The following is a 20,854-nucleotide window of genomic DNA, read 5'->3' as shown; positions in this document are numbered from 1 at the left end:
TGTGAGCAGCGGGTCGGGAGCGATGGACGGGGTATATAGGGTGACGGAAGGAGGACGGTTGAATAGAACCCGAGGGAGTGGCCGAAAGGCCTGGCGATATGGTAGCTAGAGGCTACGCGCCCAACGCCTGCCGTATCTCACACCCGCTCATCACGCCGTTCACGTCCGGCAGTGTTCTCAACGCCCTATCTCCCGTCATCAAGCGCGGAAACGCTCCATGTTACGAGTAGCGTTCACTACGTATATGGACCCGCTGGCGATGCACCTGACACAGTAACTAGCGTTGACAGTAGCGGGTGGCATCTTCGAAGGACCGGGTACATGTCCGAGTCCGACGGACTGATCAAATCACATCAAGCATCAATCATCCTCGTCATCCTCGTCCAGCCTCGCAGCCCCAGCCTTTCCCGCCAATTCACTGCCAAACGGGTCTTCATCTTCCATCGCCTTCCTCGCCTCATCTGCTTTTCGTTTCCTCTTCTCTTCCGCTTTGCGCTCCGCCTCTTCTTGTTTCCTCAGATACGCTTTGCTACCCACGACTTTCTCCGGGTTTTTGCAGAGCTTCAGCCGTCGATCCACCTCTCGCACGGCCTCCACGTCCGGCGATGAGCCGCATGAAAGGATTATCACCTTGATAGGGTCGAGGACCGCGAGAACCGGGGGTGACTGTACATTTGGAAACTTTGAGCGCGCCCAGGAAGATGCGAGCGAAGGTGAGGCGAGAGACAGACACGCAAGAGCGATTTGAGACGGCGTGTAGATGAACTCGGCGTCCGTCAGTCGAGATGCGCGAACGTGATCTAAGGCTTTCTCGTAAGCATCTCTCAGCTCCTGTATGGAGACATCCGGAAGTGTCTGCTGCCGGTCAGCACGTCAGCATGAAACATGTTGTTTACTCAGGCGCACCTGAACATCTAACCAAAGTCCCCACAATGCTCGATGAGGGTGCCATACGGCAAAATCGAAGCCCAATGACTGTGCAACAAGAAACTCAAGGTCAAGTACGTCTGCAGGCGCGGTCTTGGGTATATGTGCTGTGTATGACTCTAGAGATATAGGGTGGTTCGTTGTCTTTGTAGCAAGAAAAAGTGCAGTCAGCCTGTTCTTTCGTGGTGGATATTCAGTGACACTGGATGTGGTGATTATGGCTCGCGGAAACATACATGACATTTTTCGGATGCCAGTCCATGACGGTGTTCTTCAAGTAGAATCTCTTCAGATATGTCATGGCGGTCGCTTCTACTTCCTCAGGAAAGCGGAAGTGAGCACAAAGTTGTGGGATCTTCCCAACGTACAGCTTGACGAGCAAGTTCTCTTCATCTGCCTCGAGGAAGGAGACTTCCGAAGACGAGCCTGGCTGCGACAAAACGTTTCAGCATGCAGATTGAAATACACAATATGACGCTGACGTGCCGAATTTGCCTCAAATGCATTCCGGATCGCGGAGACTGCTGCGGCGTTCATAGTTGCGCGAGCGTTCGCAAGTTGCTCTGGAGAGTAACGCCAGTATCGATACTGCGTACTGCCTTCGTAGAGGGACAACCTGCTGGACGATGCCTCTGCGTTCGCTGTTTCTGTGGTTCTAGTCATGTTGAAAGCTCGAGCGTCCGCCCAAAGGCCACCGAGACTGAGCTGCCCACTGAGCCGGCCATGACCGAATGATGGATCTAGATCCGCATCTCGATCGGGGCGCGTTTTGACCAGAAAGGCAATTCACGTAGCAACAGGAATCCGACTTTTGAGAAGATGGTCACCAAGTATGTTCCCACCTTCTCCAGTTGCGCACAGTGCGGCGCAGGCAAGCGTTATACCCTGGACTGTAGAATATCTTGAACTGGCGACGCTCTGAACGTGGTGTTATGGCTTCCCCAGGATTGTTGGCTCGTTCCTTCCCTCTCCGGCAGATTCTCGCGAATACCAATTCTGTTCGGTCAAAAATTGGGCTCGCACTTCTTCTTTTGCTTTCCATTTGCCTTACATCTGCAAGCTGCAGCAAATTATTTGCTGTTGATGAAACGCGCGACGAGCTGGACCTCATCGATGCCAGAGCAGAAGGCTTCGTCGAATACGATTCAAGCACACAATACACGTAAGAGTGTCCCTTCCGTTCTTTATCATAATATAACGGATAGACCACCAGCACATGGAGACGAGCGGACCTGGCACGAATCTCTGTGCACGTACGCATTTATGCATTGATTATTCCACGATCCAGCTCATGGCAGGACAGATAATCAACTCTGAAGTACTATCAACACCCGAGATTAATGCTGTCACCGACGTTTCAATTGAACTCGAGTCGCCTGACTCGATGATAAACCTACATCTTTCCACCGAATCGGGTCTCCGCTTTGTACAACAGACCGTTGGTATACAAAGTAGTACCCTACACTTCACATGGCCGGTTTCACCGTGTCTTGGTCTTGGAGAATATCAGGTAACTTGGTAATTCCCCAGATTGAATACAGTCTCATATCTGATCTCTATCATGCATAGCTCACATCATTTAAGGCAACTGGATTTGATGGTTATCTCGGGTTCATCATTACACCTGCTGTTGTGACCATCGAGAACTCAAATCTACCAATCCCTTGCGGTCAATCTGAAAATGATATGAAGCTGGGATTGCCTGTACGACTCGAAGGATTACATGCTCAGGGAAGAGTCAAACGAGACGCACACCCGATCTCGTACAATAACACGGGCACGGATAGCATGAGCACGGATACCGCTTCCGACTGGAATTCGTCCACCTCATTTAATCCCACGCAGTCTCCGGGTTCAACGCTCACTCAGACTCCTATGAACTCGTCATCGACGTTCACCGGTGCCAGCACTGTGCACATCAGCTATACTATGACGACTACCATCAACGGCTCTGATGTGATTGTGACCGTCACTGAGACGACGACGAAGCCAGAGTTCACCACTATTGTCGTGACGTCTCTGGAGACTATCGTCAGCACTAGCACCGCTCCCGGGACAACCGTCGAATTCACCGCGACGTGAGCATATTCGTTGCAGTCTAGAGCCCGCCGCAGTAGAGTTGATCACCCCATTCACAGAAAGACAATAATATCTACAACAACGTCGGCGATGACGTCCAGCATCCCAAACAGCGGTGATTATCTTCCCGTAACCGCGGCTGCTGGCCGCTCAGCACTGCTTCCCATCTCGCTCACATCGGCAGTTGGATTATTCACTGCATTGTTGATCTTTCTTCATGCTTGAGCCATACCTTTTGTCGCAGACATTGCTCACATTACCTTCTTTCCTTCATTACGAACTCTGCTTTCAGCGAAAGCACCAAATACGCCCCGGTGTGATCATTATGTCGGACATTTTTTCGGACGTTGTGACCCGTGTCTTTCGTGACTCCACGAGCAATCTTCTCGTCGTCACCACAGGCATTGGTGCCTGCTGGATTTCATTAGAGTAGCTCAATACATATCGTATACTAAGTAGACCAAATTTATGGACTCCCGACATCAGTACAGGATACAGCAAATAGCTCTCCATTCTCACCGAGGACGGAAGATCGATGAAGATAGAGTACGTCTGAGTGAGAGCGAGATACTTCAACTGAGCTGCGCCTCGAGTAGCTTGAGATGACTCATGCCACATGCACCTCTACTCCAGTCCTTGACTAGGCGGTATTTTCGCCGCTCCGTGCACCCCTGCACGTCGCATTCAGGCATTTGCGCAGCTCGGGGTTCCTCGTCGACGTCCATCTTTGCGGTTCTTGCTTCTTCTGATGGTAGGAGTACCGCTGGTATAGAGAAGGAAAGCAACATCTTCTTATCCGAGCTGCTCTTCGCGTCTGCGCCGCTTGCGCGGGAGGTGGATATCCACCTGTACATTGTGGGTGCGACGGGTTCAGAAGCAGCCACGTCCCCATCTTCGGCGTCCACATCTGCGAGGTTAGCAGTAGAGGCAAGCGGTGTCGGCTTGTCTTCTGCAGTTGATAGGGCATTGCGTCTCCCCTTTCCGCGAGATTGCTTCTTCAAAAGCCGATTGATTGTTTCCATCTGCATTCCAGTGCATATTTGTTATAAGCAAGATTCCAATCAATCGGCGGTATGGGCTCATTTACCTTCTCATCTTCGAGTTTCTTCTCTGACAAATTCTTTCGCTTACGTGCGGTCTCCTCACGCTTGAGAGCAATTTCCATTTCCGTCAACTGCTTCCTTCTACGAGGATGATGTCGTTCGCCTAGTTCAGTAGAGCCGAAGTAGGATAGAAGGGAAACATAAGTTAGTTCAGGGTCGCGCTAGATAAATTCGGCAGCATGACAATGATAGATGACATACCGAGGGAAACATGGGACGAATCGACTACATTTGCGAGCACCGCTTGACGTGCAGTAAGCGTTCTGCTCGCTGTGCCTGAGGTTGCGACAGACGCGGAACGAGTGGACTGATCGTCGTCTTCCTCGTCCTCCTCTTCCTCCTCATCCTCCGACTCAACCTCATCTTCCTCTTCCGACTCGATATCGGAATCTGCGATCACGCCCGGCTGAGTTAACTATGGCTCACGGCAAGAAGGATGCTCCCGACCTCGAGATGCCTCCCGGCGTGAAGATGTACCGCCAGTCTCTTCCGATGTCGAAAGAGCCGTCTGTACGCTGCCAGACGCCGGTAGCTTGAGCTTGATCTTCAGCCGAGGCTGCGACTTTGCGTCCATGTTATGCTTTTCTGGCGGCGGAGAAGAGGCCAAAGCGTCAATGTCAGACGCTTCCTATCATGTTGTCAGATATCCTGGAATCCAAGATACACGAGTCAAGTGACAAGCGTAGGAAACATGCTCACATCCGGCAAGTCGTCTTCTTCGACCTCGACGTCCTTGTCATCCACACCCTCATCCTCTTCGGGAGCATCGACCGTAGTGTCGGCTTGTTCGGCTTCATCCTGAGCGTCCTCCTCGTCGATATCCATATCCTCGTTGATCTGGTCTATGTCAGACTGAGACATCTGCATGTCTGGGCGGCTGCACTGTAAATAGCTATTCGGCAGTTCGATTTCGGCGGAGGAACTCACCACTGACATCATCCGAATCGTGCCCTTCTGACATTCTTCCCACCATCGGATATAGTGCAGCCTGCTAGGTCTGCCAACTGTGGCGGTGGCATGAGTACCATTTCACACCGCCTATGTAAGCGCCCGGGATGCAGCGTTACAGAGACGCGTGACATCACACATTTCGACGCGGTCACGGGACTCTGCTCACCCATATTGGGGGAGAACGTTGCGGCATCGTGAACGCGTCGGTTCCATCGAAATGCTTCGAAAAATACAGACATATATATTTTAGCTCAATATCTGGTGTTTACTGCAGAAAGGGTGGCTATGCACGCAACCAAAGCTCAGCCATACCATCCATTCGAATGGTCCTCATGCACACATCCCCCACCAGCCGCTGATCAACATGCGGTTACATCAATTTACAAGTACAGCGGGGGAACGCACGGTGCTTATGAGATGGCCGTATCGAAAGCATATTGATGCTTCCCAGTGTTTGGCAAGACCTGCGAGCATGCACATCCCTAAAGTCTGGGCGCATGGGTTGGTATTGCGATTTAACACCAGAGGAAAGCTTATACAGAACAGAAATAATGTGAAGACAATGTGTAGCGAACGGCGAAACGGAGCTGCCGGTACGGACAAGCGAAATGCGGCAAAGAAAGAGCCGGCTTAGGAATTACGCGTCCTTTCGTTTGCACTGTCACCTGTAGCAACAAGACCTTGTCTCCCCTAGGCAGACCTATTAAATCCCCTTTTTTGATGGACGGACGACAGACGATAACAAGACCCCTCCCTCCTGTTCAATAGAAGAACGTGCCTGCTCCGGCTCAATCTCCCATCCTGAACGGCTACCACATCATTCGTTACTTTGTCATGGCATCAAGCTCAAGGCCGACCTCTTCGACGCGGAAAGCGTTCCGCAGCCGTCACCGACGACTCCGAGATCGAAAGCGCCATACTCGCAACGACAAGGGCGGCATCAACAATCCTGACATGGAGGAAGAGAGCGAATCATACGCGAAGAAGACGCGTTAAGAGGAGTAGACCCGAAGCTCGAGGGCGCTCCGGCCGCGAAGACAAAGAAGACGCATGAAGTGGATCCGGACGCGTCCAGCTCGACACAACCACTACGAGCCAAAGAGGCAGCGGTTCGAGATCAAGCTCGAGGGCGAGGATGAATATGTATGTACGCGTCGCTTCTCACTTGGTTCGTCGCTAATCGCTGCACATGCGTCCAGGACGGTGTGCCGGCCTGGCTATATGCGCCGATATTTCACTGGTCCTGGCCTGAAATCTTTTTCGCTGTAACTGCAAGGGCATGATGCGAAAGATCCGTGCTTGCAGAAGCAGCCCGTGTTCAAGACAAGGTAGGATGACGTTTTGACGTATTCACGCTTATGAGGGCAAAATTGTCGTATTGTAGGTGCTTCCAGCAGCACGTATTACGCCGCGTCGGTATAATCTTCGACTTTTTTTTGTCTGCTCATACTCACGCCCACTGCGCAACTGCGTCTACCTGGAGAAGACCAGGTCGCTGAAAGGGGGGGAGGCGCCAAAGCGGGAGCGCAGCGAGAACACGAGAACACTACAAGGGCATGATCCTTGAACGGCGTTCGCGGGGTGATCCATCATGGGATCACTGATATCTTGGAATTATTTCTGACCCGGATTGGATATGACTGTATGATACCACTATACCACGATATACCACTTGCATCGAGTTATCATTGCTCAGAGGGCTCCTGGTTTTTTCTCCATGCTTCGATCCATTGGACAATGCGGGCGACATTGGCTTCTAGGTCCTCGGTGTTTTCGCTCCTGAGCTCGACTACAATCTCTGGAGGGTACGATGATCGTGCCTCATCCAGGACCACCTCCATGATCTCTGCCTCGTTGTTCTCCTGAATCTTTTTGAGAGGATAGTTCCTGGACAAGTGAAGCTTCAATTCATAGGTAATCGCTTCGCGAGAATCGTGGAAACTGACCGTTTCTCTAGGCGATCCCATAATCGGGTGTGATCGCAGCGTAACACAACAACGAGGTCTGCCCAACGCTCCGGGAATACTTCGCTCGTGTGCCAGTCGAGGATGATACCCCCAGCCGACGCGAGTGGTTCTAGCTCGTCGACTAGCTGTGGGTAGTGGATGTCAAGTTTGTCCCGATTGGCTCGGAACCTCTCGATAAGCACAATGAGCATACCTTGTCCTCATCGACAGTGTAGCTCTGCCACTCCTCGTCATACTCCTCGTACAGACCCTTCTCCTTGACCCATTCCCCGACATTTATGTGCTGCAGTGGGATGGGCGACTCCTGGACGAGGAGCTGCGCGTGGGTGGTCTTCCCAGTGCCAGGAGTGCCGGTGATGATGATTACGGGTGCCTGTCTGGACGTGCTCGCCGACATTTGGGCGATGCGTGTATGGGCAGGAAGAGACGGTAACGCTTGATTGATGAGGCCTGAGAAGATGCCGGAAGATGCCGGGCCCGATCACCCGCTCGATCGGGAAGGGAGCCTGCCTGAGTTGTCTTCAAAGGCCTGGCGCCACTGCCAGTTGCTGCGAGTCTCTGCGAGTGCTGACAGACGCACGGATGCACGCATTCGCATCGCGGGACATGGTCCGTGCGGTCGGAGCAGATGTCAGGCAACTGATTGTGCAGGACATCGGCTAGGGAAAGATTCATAAGGCCTGGTTGGGAATAGCATGGGGGCTCGCGTGCGACGGGGACATATATGGGCTTATGGCTTTGGACGTGTTGCGACAATTGAGTGCTCCCGGCACGCCGTCACTCACCCTCCCTCCTCGCCGACGTCTGATCAAATTCATCCGACGACTTGCCTCACCTTTTCTCCCCGCCTCCAGATGCCGTCCCCCTCCTGAGCTCGTCGTTTCCCTCTTTCTCCCCATGTTCCCCTCCTCCTCCAGCTTCTTCCGCCTTGCCATGCTCACCGCACTCTTATCTGCACCACGTGCCTCAACAGCCCTTTCCTGGAGCCCTCATTCCCCTTCTCTGTCCTCTATGCCGTCTGCATCCTCGGCAATAGAGCTGGCCTATATCGCCGCCGCGAGCACACCCTCCGCACGCGTCGTTTCCGTGTCTGCTCTCCCTGAGCCCTCCGCGAACGCAGTCTATATCAATTTGCATGCGGACTTGGTGGTTTCGCCCTACTCACGGTACTGCGATGCTCCCATGGCTTCCTTCACGCCCTCCTATGTCCCTTTGAACGATGGCTCGCTCGTTACCGAGACATATATCGCCGGTCTCAAGGTTCATAAGGCTTGGATGCTTGTCGCCGGGGCTCTCTGCGCCTATTTTCTTCGGAACACTCTCACAGCGCTTTCCTTCCTCCGAAGGAGTCGGGTGAAGGACAAGACACTGTTCTATTTGCTTCTCGCAAGCCAGTTTTTGGGGCTGATGGGTGCAATGGCAGCAACGATAGGAGATTTCGATCAGTCTCTTGATTGCACCGTGTGAGTTGTTCTTGCACTGTCTAATGCTGCTCTCTGACTTGGATCGACGTTAGCATTGGCGCTGCGAAAAAGATATTTATGAAAGTATCCTGTGACATCATGGTACGTATTGCGTATAGTATGCTTGAGTCTTCATTCATTCTATCCAGATTACAGGTATCCTCGGAATCAAGGCATATAGATGTTTGAGCAACTGTCGACTCATCCTGGCCTTTCTGAGCGCCGTTGTCGTCGTCATGATTGCCTTGTTGGTTTTGGAGATCATGCATTATGAAGGATACCGTTCAGTGTACGGTATGTGTCTTCGCAAATGCTGACATAGTTCGGCCATTCAATCTGATGCGTACATCAGGCGACTGTTCGGGTCCACACTATTCTCGCTGGTTGTCCGCGATGGTAATGGTTGTCTTTGCTGAGACTGCCATGATCTGCTGTTGCTGTCAGTGATCCGCTATATTGCCGTGTCTGAGTCTGCTCAACCTGTGGCCCCATCTTTGCAGTTCTTTGGGCCATCTGGAAATCTCACAGAACGCAGGCGGAGGCACGTCTGTCTGTGAACGTGTCGGAGGAGGCCTTTTGTAGACCGGATACGAACGACGAAAAGAGAAGCGGGGATGGGATCAACTCGCGGCGGGGATGGTGGGACTACGTGCCGGAGGCGCACATGCCCTCCGGTAACGGCAAATCCACTTTCGGTGGTATCGCGCAGATCATATATTCTGCTCTACGTCGATTATGTGGTAGCGATGACTATCCACCAAGTATTGCATATCAACGCAAGTCCTCCTTGCCTGGAGAATTTCCAATTCCTCATCCCGCTCGAAGCTCGTTTCGTCGAGGGTGGTACTTAGGCTTTGGACGATCGCGGAGATATGATATTCCTGACTCTATGCTAGAGCCACCTCCAACAACTGCATGGACGATCCGCCGGTGGATCAGAGGCTTCTCTGGAGTCGCAATGTTTCGCCAGATGTTGAGGAATGAGGTGAGAATAGCCCTACCATAGGCTCACTTTCAGGCTAACAATTCTTATGTAGCTGCTATATACTACTTTCTTTACCGCAATATTCTTGGCGGTGGCGGTCATCATGTTAGTGGGAGTGAGCAGGAGGATGTTACTCGGCCCAGAAGGGTGGATCGTACTGGATTGTGAGTCACTCTTCACACTTTCTTTACCTGTCCACCTCACGCCCGCTTCCCTCGAAGGGTTCATCGTCTCTGCATTCACTATGCATAGCTTCAGAAGAGTCGTCCGCCGGCACGAGGTAGAAGCGATCCTGCAGCATCCGGCCGCATGGGAGCGGATGCTGCGCACCGAAACGGATTGCGCGGAAATATTCGAAAAGCGTGCGCGACGCTCAAGGCCCTCGCGGGAAAAGCCCATTTCTCATCTTCATTCGCGACATCGAGAAGGGATAGATCCTTTGGATGACTTGCCGGCGAGTATCATGACGAGCTCTGAGCTATCGTACGAGCTGCCCGTCTCTCCATACACAATTGTTCCGCAGATGACACTGCAACCAACTCGGAAGACCTCAGCATGGTCCTCACTACCATCTTTTGACAATCCTTCACCACTGAATTTTTCACCGCGGCCATTTATGTGGGACTCGGCGGTGGTTCTGCCGTCCTCTCCTGTCAAAAGCGACTCGTCATCGGAGTCGCGCATGCAGGCGACGCAGTCCTCGACCACTCCGGCAGGCTCGCAGACACCTCACGACGAGATCCGACTATCCCTCGACCTGCGGACCCGTACGCGAACTAGCAATGATAGCGAAAAGACTGCGCATCATTCAGTAGGATAGGTGACCGGAGACTTTATTTTTTGCACGCGTTGTATTGAATTCGTTGTAACGCTTCTGATGCTGTACCATAGCACAATGCACCCCATCGCTGTATGTATGTGTGTCCGAGCTGATACCATATCATAGCAGTCTTATACTAGAATCGTATACCTATTAGTAGTGCCCTCTTGTCCCTTTTTGATCCCATTTCCCGGTCTGCGGCGCGCGCAACTGGAAAGATCTCGCTTTACCATTAATTCCCACGCTCAGATCTCTAGCCAGCATCTTGAACTTGATTGCCGGTACTCCCTTGATTGCGCTCGCTCAGAACCGACGCCAGCTATGGACACTGAAGATCGGCTGGTCAGCGTGCTTCCTATCCGCTACTCGAACGCGCTGTTGCCAAACGTCCACATTCACCAATATCCGCTATTGACGCGCCCGCTGCAAGTACCGCCATCTGCCTCAGCCAGTGGAAAACGTATCAAGGCACGCATCAAGCGCGGAGTACGCAGACTCGAGGTGCATGTGCCTGTGGACACGCGTCCAGAGGTGTGGAACGGCGAGCGGTCGAAGGAACTTGGCCATGCGCGGGTCGAGGATGACAGAGAGAAGAACCAGGAGCTGCCGAAGATGAAGCAGCGGGAGGGGGAGGAGCCCCGCCTGAGCGAGGTGCGCATGCGGAGCGAGCAGATACCGGAGATGGGGACCTACGTGCTGGGAATCGTCCGAGATGGTGAGCGTGCCCTGTCAGAGTCACCTCAGAAACCCTGACATTAATCGCCAGGCCAACTGCACCTGCACCCAATTAACGAGGTGCACCAATTCCGGCCCACGCTGACGTACATGGACGTGCTGTCGCGGAAGAGTCGACGACACCGACCAGGCGGGGAGTCGGACGAGGAGTCGGATGAGGGCCCGCCTCCGGACCCTGACGAACCTGTCCCTGCGCCGGCGCTGAAGAAAGTGAAGAAGCCCACGGCGGACGCGAAGGAGGTCCAGGTGGCTGTCCGGAAGTCGGGAGATGATAGAAGCGTGCAGTTTCAGGGAGGCTTAAGTGCTGTGAGGAGGGAGATGCTGACAATGATTCACGCGGAAGAGGACGAAAAGTGGGAGGATTATGAGTATTGCGATGGAGAGGTACGCCTGCTTTGCAGCTTTCGGACGACCTTTTGCTCACGCTATTGCTTAGGCTGAAGAGTCCAACATTGCCTTCGAGGCTGTTTTCTCACATAGCAATGAGGAGCTGCAGTGTACGACGGACGTCACGAGCGTACTGAAAGAAATTCCTGGGTTGTAGTTTTCTTAGGTTGGCCGGCTATGTATCCCTGCATAAATGTGCTCATGAGGTTGCTGTGTAGCGTCTATATTCATGTGAGCTAGGAGATCACGAATGGATGTCGTGCTGCTGAATCCCGGAATCTCTTGTTTCCAGCTATATGCAGACTTTTACTGAAATAGTGCTCGCAGTATTCGGATGAGTGAATGATCTAGGCGTAGGCTTACACTACATTGTCCCACACTTGAAAGCACGCTCACGTGGGCGACGCGTCCGAGACGCGCCGCTGACTGTCGCGTTCCACTCTCGCCATCCTATACCACTTCCTTTTCATCGTTGCGATATCATCGCCTCTGAAACCTATCCATGGCCCATGAAAACCACAGTGACACGGAATCGGAGTCCCAGGCGTCCGTCTTCGAGTGGGACGCCACAGACTTCGCGCATATATCCACCACGCAGGCCGAAGTGTTTGATGACAATCAAGACGGTCCATCAGGTAATCAGTCTTCGGCTCATGATGTGCTGTTGGCTATCAATGAGCTTTGGTCGCTGGACGCAAGTGCTGCGGGAGATGTATTTGATAAATCCCATTGACTCCCAAACGTATTGCTGATCATGATCTCAGGACGACTCTTTGCACCCGGTGATCCAACGTATCTCAACGAGGATACTGAGATCCATAGATGACGTTGGCACCAATTCGCCGGAAGGGGAGGAAGAATCTGCTTTCGCCACTCTGCGTATGTGACTATATGCGCGTCCCCCCCTCCGTCTGACATTGGCGGGTACAATCTTTGTACAGTGGAGTTATCCTTCATCGCGCTATTGTTTCAGTATCGACAGATCTTTCACCGCATTGCCGCACGCGATGCTCATGAACATGGCGCATCGCCCGTGGTCGTCTGCTGGGTGGATGTGATTCTCGCCAAGCTGGGCGAAGCTATTACGTTCCTAGCGGGCCATGCTTCTGGCGTCGAACGTCGAGAAGAGCATAACCTTGCTAGCCTTAAGAGACAAAGAGAAGGAGATGCCTTGCGTGCTGCCACTCAGCTCCCCAGTGAGTTGCTTCAATTATGTCCGCCGCATACTGTCCTGGCAGCCAGGTTATCCAGGCGAATGGGACGCAGTTCCAAATATGATCAGTGCAGAGTACGCATCCCCTGCTGCGGCACGCCTTGCTCTGCGCTTGACGTTTGGAGTGTACGTGATGGGCCCTCAGTTGGTAGGAAGTACCCTCCTGCAGGAAACGTGAGTATATGCTCGCTTGTGAGCATGAACGCCGCTGTATTTTTCTATTTCCTCCAGGTCACAAAGAGCTGGGCTCATGAAGTCTCTTCGTGCATATATCGACCACACGATCAACACCAAAGCAATGAAGACCAAGCAATATCAACATCAGGAGCCGGCAGATTTGGACATTCATGCCAGAGAATGTTGTGCCATGTTCCTTTGTCTATTTTCTGTGAGTTTCTCGCAAAATCCTGCAACCGAACGTCTCAACTGATTGGCTGACTACAGGTTGTGTCTTGCGCTGAGGATACTGAGGTCGATGCCCAATTCCTCCCACATACTCATGCAGCGCTGCTGCGTCTGATCGCTTCGGTGATCTGTCCGGTTGAATTTCCTTCATCTCCAGAACACCTCTTGTCTCCTTATCTCAAGCTGGACACTGCCCAAGTAATTCTGTTGACGTGGGGTAAGACTATCCCGTGGTCCTGGTGCGTATGGGCAGATCCACGCATAGCATACGCAGAGATCATAGGCTCCATGGTAAGTCCGTTCGCGTATGACTGTTATCGCCAATGCTCATGTCACGTAGAGCAGCACCTGGCTGTTTCATATCGGTGGTGTCTCGAACGACGCTGAGTGTGACCCTCAGTTTGCATCAGCCGCATCCTGGGAGGAAGAGTTGACAGCGGCACTTTCGCTCAATCCGACAGCGGCAACTATTGCTATAACCGTAATGTCTTTATCTTTCCCACTGATACTCTCACTTATAACTTAGCACGCAGAGAATTCTCAATTGTGCCGTATCTGCGTTGCTGATGGCGCCGCCTGCGCATTTTCCCCCTCATTGTCTTGACGTCATTTACAGATGTTGCTGGGCAGCCGCACAACTGTTTCGAGCATCTGTCAATGTTGCGGACGCTGTAGCGATCCAGCTTTGTAACGCGTTATGCAGGATCTTCATATTGCTACAACAAGATAATGCATATAATGGTGCGACACTGCGACCACAACCACATGATCTCCTACTGATGAAAGGACAGCTAAGGACCAGATCCTTGAAGCATTATCATCTGTTCAAGCTGAGGTGCTACGATCTGTGATGAAAGATCTGTGTAAGGATGCAAAAGTCAACGTTGCGATAGCGTTGGAGAGCAGTGAGTCTCAATACCCTCTCGTTAATGTCAGGAAATCTGGTTCAACGCCATAAGGAATTTCTCATCTCAGCAGGTACGTGTTAGTCAAGTTTGATCAGATCGCGTACACATTTCTGGGCTTAGATATATTGATCATGAAGCCGGCCGCGCGGACTTATGTCATCAAGACCTATCTGGTATCAGGCAATTGCTTCAGTTTAACACTCTCACATGGCACCATGGGATTCAAACGGGAATCAGCGTGCCAGTATGGACGTCTTTCCTCCGAGGTCTCGTGAACTGGCTCGCCTCTGTACTTCCGGAATCTGAGGCGGCTATAAACCTAAGAGATGCTTTGATCTGTGCTCTAGCAACTTTTGCGCTCCTTGATGAGGAAGGACGCAAACAATCCTGGGATGATGAGATTGTCTGGAATATCGCAATCAATAGCCGTGCAGCAGATTTAACTACCGCCTGTGAGTTCGTTAGTATCGTTGTACGAACCAACTTTGAGTATCTCTTCGAATGCAGGTGCTCTTTCCAGCTATATCTCTGCGACTATACGACGCAGCCGCTGTAGCCCACTCGCCATTGCAGAAAGTTGGAACTATCTTCGCGATGCCCTGCTGCTTATCCTTACCCATCAATTTTTCAATATCGAGGAGCCACTTGCCATACTGATCTGCCCATCCATCTGTCAAGCTCTGATGCATTTGTTGCGGGATTCAGGAGATGGGCCTGGTATTTATGATCTTTGGTTGTTTAATTAACTGATCACAAACGGTCGGAGTTGTGGCAGTCCAGTATATGCTTTCTTCGCCGTGGTCAATTAATCTTTGCGCCGCATTACAAGACCTCGCAGAAGTCGCAGACTGTCAAGGCGATAACTATCGCGCATATTTGCATGCTAGAGCCATGCCTTTCGCAAGCGCCCTCTTGGAGCATGTGCGCAGTTACCCCATCCTCGTCACCCATTTTATCCTGATGTCTGATAGATGAGGGCGGTCCTACTCAATGACCATCAACAACACGACCTCCCAACTGCAGATATACGACTTCTCATAGTTGGAATTCACACCGTACCTCACACAACACTTGTCTTGGAGCATCGCCGTGAAGACGTGCCCTCCGACGCTGCGTGATTCATCTATCCAGGAGCACCTTCGACAAGCACATCGTCAATACATTGCAGTCAATTACCACACGATGACCGGCGATCCGTCTGCCAAGACAAGTGCCCGCGACAACAACGCCGTCGTCTTTAGAATCTTTGTACATGAATGATCAGATGTGTCATTAGCCCGTAGAACTCGGTGGTATCCCGAACTCAGCGCGCATACTAGCTTGAGCACAACAGAGCGCCGGCATCACAGGACCAAACACTTTGACGGTGCAAAAGTCTCCATTCCTATCCAAAGGGGGCTCTAGCACTGGGGCGGTACTGAAGGGGCTACTAGGACACTATCAGCATTCAACTTGCGCACCGACTGTGGAGTGAATAAATCACTTATATGGCCAAAGACCGCTGGCACAACTGCTAGAAGGCATTTCAAGGCAACACCACGAGGAAGAATAACGGAAAACAAATGAAATATACAAGTATTCCTCATGCTAACATAGTGCACCAGGGCTTGAATTGAAAGCAGTGAACCTAATGAACAACGAAGTACTGGTGATTGGGTGTGGGAGCCTGAGAATCCGCCGCTCACGTACCTGTTCCGGCCGTGAACCAAACAACGTTGCAATTGGTAGTAATTGATTTTTCAGGAAGCGCATCCGAAAACTTGAATCCAACATGAATTCTGCACTCAGGTGGTCGGTGTCATGCCGAAGCTTTTGTTTGAAGCAGTGCTGACGGCAATCGCCAGCCGCGATCTAACATGAAGCAGCGCGTCACACACGTGAGCGCGAGCCCAGTCGAACAGCCAATTCGGGCGTGCTTGTCCCCGCCGTTGCAGCTTTGCGTCTTTCTCAACGACTCGCCCAGTGTTTGCCGTCATTCACGATTCTCTCTAGCTCGGTGTGATGGGATTCTGCAGAAGGTGTGGTGATATTGTCTCTGGTGTTCGCTGCAAGTGCGGAGGGACACCTGTCGGTGAATACAGTTCGTCGTGGCGTCATTACAAGTTGCTTACAGGGAAATCACAGCACCAGTCGTAAAGTGGAATCAGGGAGAGTCCCAGACGCAAGACAAGTGGTCTCGCACATATGTTACCAACGAGAAGTCCCCTCCGCGGCCGGCCGTGCCTAATGACGACAAGCCTACGGACCCCACATTAGCAGCCCTTCCTTCGACTACTCCCTCGAGACGCTTTCCACGACCCGCATCCTCATCGCAGACGACATCAGTGACACTCGGGTCGCGAGTATCTGCACACATTGCGTCCGTTACCACGTCACGCCTGTCAGACCACGACGCACCTTCCGCTTCTCCAAATGGTGCCGCCGGCATCCTGCCTAACCCGAATAACGGCTCTGAGCTTGCCAAAGTATACGGCTCCGTCCTTCAACCGAAGGAAACTCTAGCAACGTACCACTGCGCCATGTGCTCTACGCAATTTACCCCCGACGCCACAATATACCCGGACCCTTCCTCACTGTCTCCCTCAGGTGCAGACTTGACCTCAGGAACTAACACTCGGTTCCTTTGCCGATTATGCTTTGTCGATAATGGAGGTTCCAAAGGAGGATGCGCATCGTGCGGCAGAACAGTGCTCATCCTGAAGAGTGAAGGAGGATTCATCGAGAATACTGGTCGGGTGTGGCACAAGAATTGTTTTCGTTGCGAAGGATGTTTCAAATATATTGGCGACAACCCAATGGTTGACCTTCTGGGAAAACCTTGCTGCACGGATTGTTTCGGGACGTGTTTGGAGCGGTCGGGCACCGATAGCCCTAGGAAGACGGAGGAGCCGCGTAGTAATCTAGGTGGGGTTAAGCGCACCGACAAGGACAAAGAAGGTAGCCCCGCTCTGGAGGAACTTGAGCAACGTTTAGGTATATTCCGCGCTCGCGACAGCACCTCCGCCTCCCATGCCCCAAAGGGTTCCTTGGGTTCCTCTAGCAGTCGCATCCCAACCTCTGCGCGATATACTCATCGCAGTACCAATAGCGCCGATTCGACTTTGGGTGTCGATCGCCTCGCGGCTCGCATGCAAATGGATTCATTAACCGCCATACGCCCTGCAATGACCGGTGAAGGCAGCTCCTCGACCCGTATTTGGGTCTCATCCGATTCCTCCACGCCAGATTCGCGGGAAAGGGAGCGTGACATCACTCTGAGTTCGCGTGGAAGTCACAGGCATAGCGACACCAATACCGGTAGTTATGTGCCTGGAAGTCCAGCACGTCGCGATCTTGATGGGTACAAGGCGTTGGATCCAGACATGACAACATCAAGCTCTTCAGCCAGACTCACCAAGAGTCCGAGATACAGCAGCTCGACTATCAAACCGACCGAAGAAGCCATCGAAGAGATGAAGAACAGGTTCTTAAGGCAGACCTCGCCTTCACGCTCGTCGGCCTCTACCTCGTCCACGACAACTACGTCCAGAAGACGTCCCGCCTCTCGTGTACGTGGCAGCGGTCCCATTACTGCTGTCCACACAGGAGATATTTCTCCTCGCGAGCAGACGAGTTCCGCGAGGATTTCCCGAACGTTGACCGGTTCTTCCTTGACCCCCTCAGTACGGAGTCACATCCGTCGAGACAGAACTGGAGACTCGGCGTATACTGTGCGCCGTGACCGTACTGGAGACGCTGCATTAGAATCACTTTATGAGTCGTTGGCTTCTATCAGGGCGAGCAACAATGATACGGGGCTGGGTGCGGAGGTCGCGAGCCAGCTAGGTTCTCCGGAGTCGACTGGTCCAATGTCGAGGCTTCCTGGTATTACAAGTGCAGCTACTTCCGATCTTTCTAGTGGTATCGGCCTTGGTCTCAGGACGGGTCTGGCGGACTCTTCTTCCAAAGGGAGCTACGCAGACTTCGTCCTATCTACTCCAGACTTGGCAGCTGATGTCTCAGACACGAATTCAAACAGTCAGCCAAGCGCACCATCTACCCCTCCCTCCGTCAGTCCCCCAGCCTTGCGTGGATCAAGCAAACAAGAGGTTATCAGCCACCCTACCGGAAACAGTGGGCGGATCCGCCGGTCTTCTGACACCTTTGCCAGAAATCCGACACATCAATCATCCAAGTCTCTGCCGAATGCTCGCGACCTTCCCTCCCCGATACCTTTGTCTCCGGATGCTCGTTGCGCCAAGTGCAACCTTCAGTTATTCAGCACGAAACATGGAGGGAAGTTCGTTACCGTGCCAGAGGAGCCCGCTAGCAGTGGGGTTCCGCCTAAGACCTACCACGTTACCTGCTTCAGGTGTAACATATGTGACGGCCTGTTTGAGGAGCGTGATGGTGGGCGGGCGGTGTTCGTGAGAGCAGAGGGGGGGCCGTGTCATATCGAGGTGAGTCTCAATAACGATGGTATGCGTCCACTCTGTTGACCTCTCTACTTGTCAGTGTGCACCTCCAGAGCGAATGGTAGTCCACCAGGTGCCCAGCACTGCTCCCCAGCTGAACCTTGGTTCTTCTATACCCGCGACGCCGTCCAAACCGGATCACACCACCACCTATACGGTCCCGCTATCTTCCAGCCGCTACGAACGGCCGCTCGGCACTGCCCATCCGACCACGACCACATTTCCGCGCTTTGGTGGATCAATGTCATGCCCGGGATGTAGCAGGAACGTATCGCCCATGGAAAGAGGTGTCGTACCTGGGCCGCAGGGCACCAGATGGCATCAGTCGTGTCTGCTATGCGGAGGTAAGGAGGCAAAGGGACGAAGAAAAGAAGGAGGAAAGCCAGGGTGCGGTAAACAACTCGATAGTGCCGCAAAGACCGACTCAAACGGTCGTGTGTGGTGTCGGGAATGTTTAGTGAGCAGCTCGCTGCATCATGCCTCCGGGCTGTTGTCTGACCTCATCACCTCACTAGCTCCTCCTTCCCCCAGCTATGCGGAATCCTCAGCCCGTTGTGCGAGCGCCGCTCATCCCTTCGTTTACCGGAGGGCGCGGAATCGCACCGCAACACACGGGCGCCACGACTATTGCGCGGCAATTTACTGGAGTCGGCGGTACCCCAGACGTCACTCTCCCGCGGCAGCTGACCGGCGGTGCCACGACGGCACGCAGGCAGTCGAGTCCGACGAAGCAACATGACGGACCTCGGCCTGGACGCACGTTTCCTCGGCCGAGGTCTGTGATTGGAGTGCGCAGTACGAAGAGCGAGGGGGAGGGGCGAGGAATGTTCTTGGTGAGACAGCTGACCGGCGGAAACGGGGGCTTCAGCGGGAATGATTATGGACTTTGAAGGGCGGAAGGGTTGTATGACGTACTCACATCAGCTGGAAGTGGACTGGGAAGAACATTCATAGTCTGACCTTGTAGTCGTTACGTGGGCAGGTTACCCGTTGTATCATGGCAAATCACGGTCTTCAGCATCACCTTGATAAGGCACGGAGAGTACATACTAGTCATCGTACAAGTTATCATCGTACAAGTAACTTCGTTTCAACATGCACTGAAGGTCAAGATGACATACTGCGCCTCCTTTGGCGCTGTGGTGCTGCCGCTCCCTTACAGATGCCAGTACGCTTGTCGTTCAAGACTGCTCCGATGCTTGTTCACTGGAATTATACTGTGACACCGCCAGCACGGCATAAGAACACGTCGCATTTCTTAACGGAACTATAGTGATCGGGGTAGATTTGGGAGCCAGTGGCCACCATCCATCGCCGCCCCAGAGATACTATGTATAGCGCATGTCCGACTGATGCCGCAAATATTTCAACGTTGAAATCAAACTATCACAAAAGGCCGCCGATTTGGCAGCAAACATAGAAAACACAGGTATGTAAAGCACAGTGCATTGAACTTGACCGTTGAAATACGTTAAAAATAAGACGGCAATTCAGAGGGATGCGGCCTCTGACGCTCGTCTGGAAACCTACCGGCGTTCAACGTTCAACGTACATCGACAGCCTTTGCATGTCAGAATATGTGGAGGACCCGTTCGCGCTAAGCAATTCAGCCGGCACCATGATCGTTGAATGTCTCCGATGAGAACTCTGTTGGAGCAATTCGGTGTATAGAGACACAGTGGACTTGGGGCAGGCTAAAAACGGGCCATTCTGGTGTTCAGCCGGCAACTGCTTTGACAGTTGAAATGGAGACGCGGCTGATATCTTGGGTACTGTCATGAGTACAAGTTATGTCGAAAAGGACAGTCATGTGGCACAGACCTATTGTGGATACTGGCAGTACAGTGACAGCAATTGTATTCCATTTGCTCCGCTCAGCAAAGCTAAGCTTGTGCTGAGCGGCAAGCTAAACTCGTGAGTCTGTTTGCACATATCGAGCGATCTCGAGCAGCAGACGCTCGCCCCTTGAAGATCGCGTCTAGACCAGCAACGGGGAATACAGTAAATCAAGCTGAATTGCTTCAACATCGGACAGCCCGGGATTGCACGTGTGAGCTTAATTACCGTCGCATTTGAGCAATAGCCGGGTGACAAGAACGACGAATGGCTGTAATGCCTATGGGTTGGGGTAGATCGAAGAGGGTGCGGCAAAGTAGTGTATCGATAAGATTATCGTCCCGCTATCGAGAAGGCGCACCCGGACTATGCAGAATCCCGTCAAGTGTCCGAACAGAATAAACGCGTCAAACAATGTATAGAAACATACGTTCGCTGGGCCTGGATTGACGGAGAAAGAACTAGCTCTCTTCGGGACGCCGCGAAGCGTCTCTCTCATGCGAAATCCTGCAGAAATGACGGGGAACAGCTGACTGCGAACCAGTCAACACACGCCGGTTGGTCTGGATTTGAGCGGCAAAAAGGGTCGCAGCTAAGACCGCCGGCCATGGATGTTCTATC

General features: G+C 52.6%; 8 protein-coding genes across 8 annotated transcripts; 5 read left to right on the top strand and 3 right to left on the bottom strand.

Moving 5' to 3' along the window:
* Window positions 1-360: 360 nt before the first annotated feature.
* On the bottom strand, window positions 361-1,590 carry LAESUDRAFT_652853 (cyclin-like protein; the record flags this gene model as incomplete). The annotated part of the gene is made up of 4 exons (XM_040904383.1): window positions 361-858; window positions 907-1,099; window positions 1,164-1,353; window positions 1,410-1,590. The coding sequence occupies 4 exons, from the start codon at window positions 1,588-1,590 to the stop codon at window positions 361-363; spliced, it is 1,062 nt and encodes a 353-aa protein (XP_040764584.1).
* Window positions 1,591-1,859: 269 nt separating this feature from the next.
* On the top strand, window positions 1,860-3,009 carry LAESUDRAFT_749781 (uncharacterized protein; the record flags this gene model as incomplete). Its single annotated transcript, XM_040911576.1, has 4 exons — window positions 1,860-2,089; window positions 2,141-2,180; window positions 2,216-2,437; window positions 2,497-3,009. The coding sequence occupies 4 exons, from the start codon at window positions 1,860-1,862 to the stop codon at window positions 3,007-3,009; spliced, it is 1,005 nt and encodes a 334-aa protein (XP_040764583.1).
* A 369-nt stretch (window positions 3,010-3,378) lies between these two features.
* On the bottom strand, window positions 3,379-4,854 carry LAESUDRAFT_139767 (uncharacterized protein). Its single transcript, XM_040901320.1, has 5 exons — window positions 4,809-4,854; window positions 4,557-4,733; window positions 4,311-4,499; window positions 4,094-4,212; window positions 3,379-4,028 (listed from the first exon to the last, which is right to left on the bottom strand). Exons 2-5 carry the CDS (start codon window positions 4,681-4,683, stop codon window positions 3,579-3,581), a joined length of 885 nt encoding a protein of 294 aa, XP_040764582.1. The 5' UTR covers window positions 4,684-4,733; window positions 4,809-4,854; the 3' UTR covers window positions 3,379-3,578.
* Window positions 4,855-6,671: 1,817 nt separating this feature from the next.
* On the bottom strand, window positions 6,672-7,445 carry LAESUDRAFT_725599 (P-loop containing nucleoside triphosphate hydrolase protein). The gene is made up of 3 exons (XM_040908850.1): window positions 7,221-7,445; window positions 7,007-7,152; window positions 6,672-6,947 (listed from the first exon to the last, which is right to left on the bottom strand). Exons 1-3 carry the CDS (start codon window positions 7,422-7,424, stop codon window positions 6,746-6,748), a joined length of 552 nt encoding a protein of 183 aa, XP_040764581.1. The 5' UTR covers window positions 7,425-7,445; the 3' UTR covers window positions 6,672-6,745.
* A 41-nt stretch (window positions 7,446-7,486) lies between these two features.
* On the top strand, window positions 7,487-10,456 carry LAESUDRAFT_139295 (uncharacterized protein). The gene is made up of 7 exons (XM_040901318.1): window positions 7,487-8,490; window positions 8,544-8,592; window positions 8,640-8,784; window positions 8,843-8,929; window positions 8,991-9,475; window positions 9,528-9,639; window positions 9,697-10,456. Exons 1-7 carry the CDS (start codon window positions 7,760-7,762, stop codon window positions 10,293-10,295), a joined length of 2,208 nt encoding a protein of 735 aa, XP_040764580.1. The 5' UTR covers window positions 7,487-7,759; the 3' UTR covers window positions 10,296-10,456.
* Window positions 10,457-10,616: 160 nt separating this feature from the next.
* On the top strand, window positions 10,617-11,574 carry LAESUDRAFT_652473 (uncharacterized protein; the record flags this gene model as incomplete). The annotated part of the gene is made up of 3 exons (XM_040904366.1): window positions 10,617-11,010; window positions 11,062-11,414; window positions 11,467-11,574. The coding sequence occupies 3 exons, from the start codon at window positions 10,617-10,619 to the stop codon at window positions 11,572-11,574; spliced, it is 855 nt and encodes a 284-aa protein (XP_040764579.1).
* Window positions 11,575-12,545: 971 nt separating this feature from the next.
* Window positions 12,546-15,296, top strand: LAESUDRAFT_139739 (uncharacterized protein). The gene is made up of 12 exons (XM_040901319.1): window positions 12,546-12,613; window positions 12,684-12,804; window positions 12,862-13,018; window positions 13,075-13,326; window positions 13,376-13,516; window positions 13,569-13,776; window positions 13,827-13,940; window positions 13,995-14,013; window positions 14,064-14,395; window positions 14,451-14,660; window positions 14,719-14,864; window positions 14,915-15,296. The coding sequence occupies exons 2-12, from the start codon at window positions 12,692-12,694 to the stop codon at window positions 15,059-15,061; spliced, it is 1,839 nt and encodes a 612-aa protein (XP_040764578.1). The 5' UTR covers window positions 12,546-12,613; window positions 12,684-12,691; the 3' UTR covers window positions 15,062-15,296.
* A 565-nt stretch (window positions 15,297-15,861) lies between these two features.
* Window positions 15,862-19,509, top strand: LAESUDRAFT_725596 (uncharacterized protein). Its single transcript, XM_040908849.1, has 4 exons — window positions 15,862-16,014; window positions 16,068-18,382; window positions 18,438-18,854; window positions 18,913-19,509. Exons 1-4 carry the CDS (start codon window positions 15,945-15,947, stop codon window positions 19,285-19,287), a joined length of 3,177 nt encoding a protein of 1,058 aa, XP_040764577.1. The 5' UTR covers window positions 15,862-15,944; the 3' UTR covers window positions 19,288-19,509.
* Window positions 19,510-20,854: the final 1,345 nt, after the last annotated feature.

The sequence above is a fragment of the Laetiporus sulphureus genome (assembly GCF_001632365.1).
Source record: "Laetiporus sulphureus 93-53 unplaced genomic scaffold LAESUscaffold_18, whole genome shotgun sequence".
NCBI classification, from domain to species: domain Eukaryota; kingdom Fungi; phylum Basidiomycota; class Agaricomycetes; order Polyporales; family Laetiporaceae; genus Laetiporus; species Laetiporus sulphureus.
Note: the sequence above shows the minus strand (reverse complement) of the source record. Positions and strands in the feature narration are given on the sequence as shown.

What these genes read in the sequence shown, in the direction of transcription:
- LAESUDRAFT_139295 (XM_040901318.1), top strand. Translation starts at nt 7,760, where the DNA reads ATGGCTTTGGACGTGTTGCGACAATTGAGTGCTCCCGGCACGCCGTCA. An exon ending in CAGTCTCTTGATTGCACCGT is followed by an intron (nt 8,491 to 8,543) that starts GTGAGTTGTTCT and finishes GATCGACGTTAG; the next exon opens with CATTGGCGCTGCGAAAAAGA. An exon ending in AAGTATCCTGTGACATCATG is followed by an intron (nt 8,593 to 8,639) that starts GTACGTATTGCG and finishes CATTCTATCCAG; the next exon opens with ATTACAGGTATCCTCGGAAT.
- LAESUDRAFT_725599 (XM_040908850.1), bottom strand. Translation starts at nt 7,424, where the DNA reads ATGTCGGCGAGCACGTCCAGACAGGCACCCGTAATCATCATCACCGGC. An exon ending in ACACTGTCGATGAGGACAAG is followed by an intron (nt 7,153 to 7,220) that starts GTATGCTCATTG and finishes CACTACCCACAG; the next exon opens with CTAGTCGACGAGCTAGAACC. An exon ending in TGGGATCGCCTAGAGAAACG is followed by an intron (nt 6,948 to 7,006) that starts GTCAGTTTCCAC and finishes TCACTTGTCCAG; the next exon opens with GAACTATCCTCTCAAAAAGA.
- LAESUDRAFT_139767 (XM_040901320.1), bottom strand. Translation starts at nt 4,683, where the DNA reads ATGGACGCAAAGTCGCAGCCTCGGCTGAAGATCAAGCTCAAGCTACCG. An exon ending in ACGCCGGGAGGCATCTCGAG is followed by an intron (nt 4,500 to 4,556) that starts GTCGGGAGCATC and finishes GCGTGATCGCAG; the next exon opens with ATTCCGATATCGAGTCGGAA. An exon ending in AGAAACTCGAAGATGAGAAG is followed by an intron (nt 4,029 to 4,093) that starts GTAAATGAGCCC and finishes ACTGGAATGCAG; the next exon opens with ATGGAAACAATCAATCGGCT.
- LAESUDRAFT_139739 (XM_040901319.1), top strand. Translation starts at nt 12,692, where the DNA reads ATGATCAGTGCAGAGTACGCATCCCCTGCTGCGGCACGCCTTGCTCTG. An exon ending in ACAAGATAATGCATATAATG is followed by an intron (nt 13,777 to 13,826) that starts GTGCGACACTGC and finishes ATGAAAGGACAG; the next exon opens with CTAAGGACCAGATCCTTGAA. An exon ending in CAAGCGCCCTCTTGGAGCAT is followed by an intron (nt 14,865 to 14,914) that starts GTGCGCAGTTAC and finishes GATGTCTGATAG; the next exon opens with ATGAGGGCGGTCCTACTCAA.
- LAESUDRAFT_725596 (XM_040908849.1), top strand. Translation starts at nt 15,945, where the DNA reads ATGGGATTCTGCAGAAGGTGTGGTGATATTGTCTCTGGTGTTCGCTGC. An exon ending in GTGCGGAGGGACACCTGTCG is followed by an intron (nt 16,015 to 16,067) that starts GTGAATACAGTT and finishes GGGAAATCACAG; the next exon opens with CACCAGTCGTAAAGTGGAAT. An exon ending in GGGGGCCGTGTCATATCGAG is followed by an intron (nt 18,383 to 18,437) that starts GTGAGTCTCAAT and finishes TCTACTTGTCAG; the next exon opens with TGTGCACCTCCAGAGCGAAT.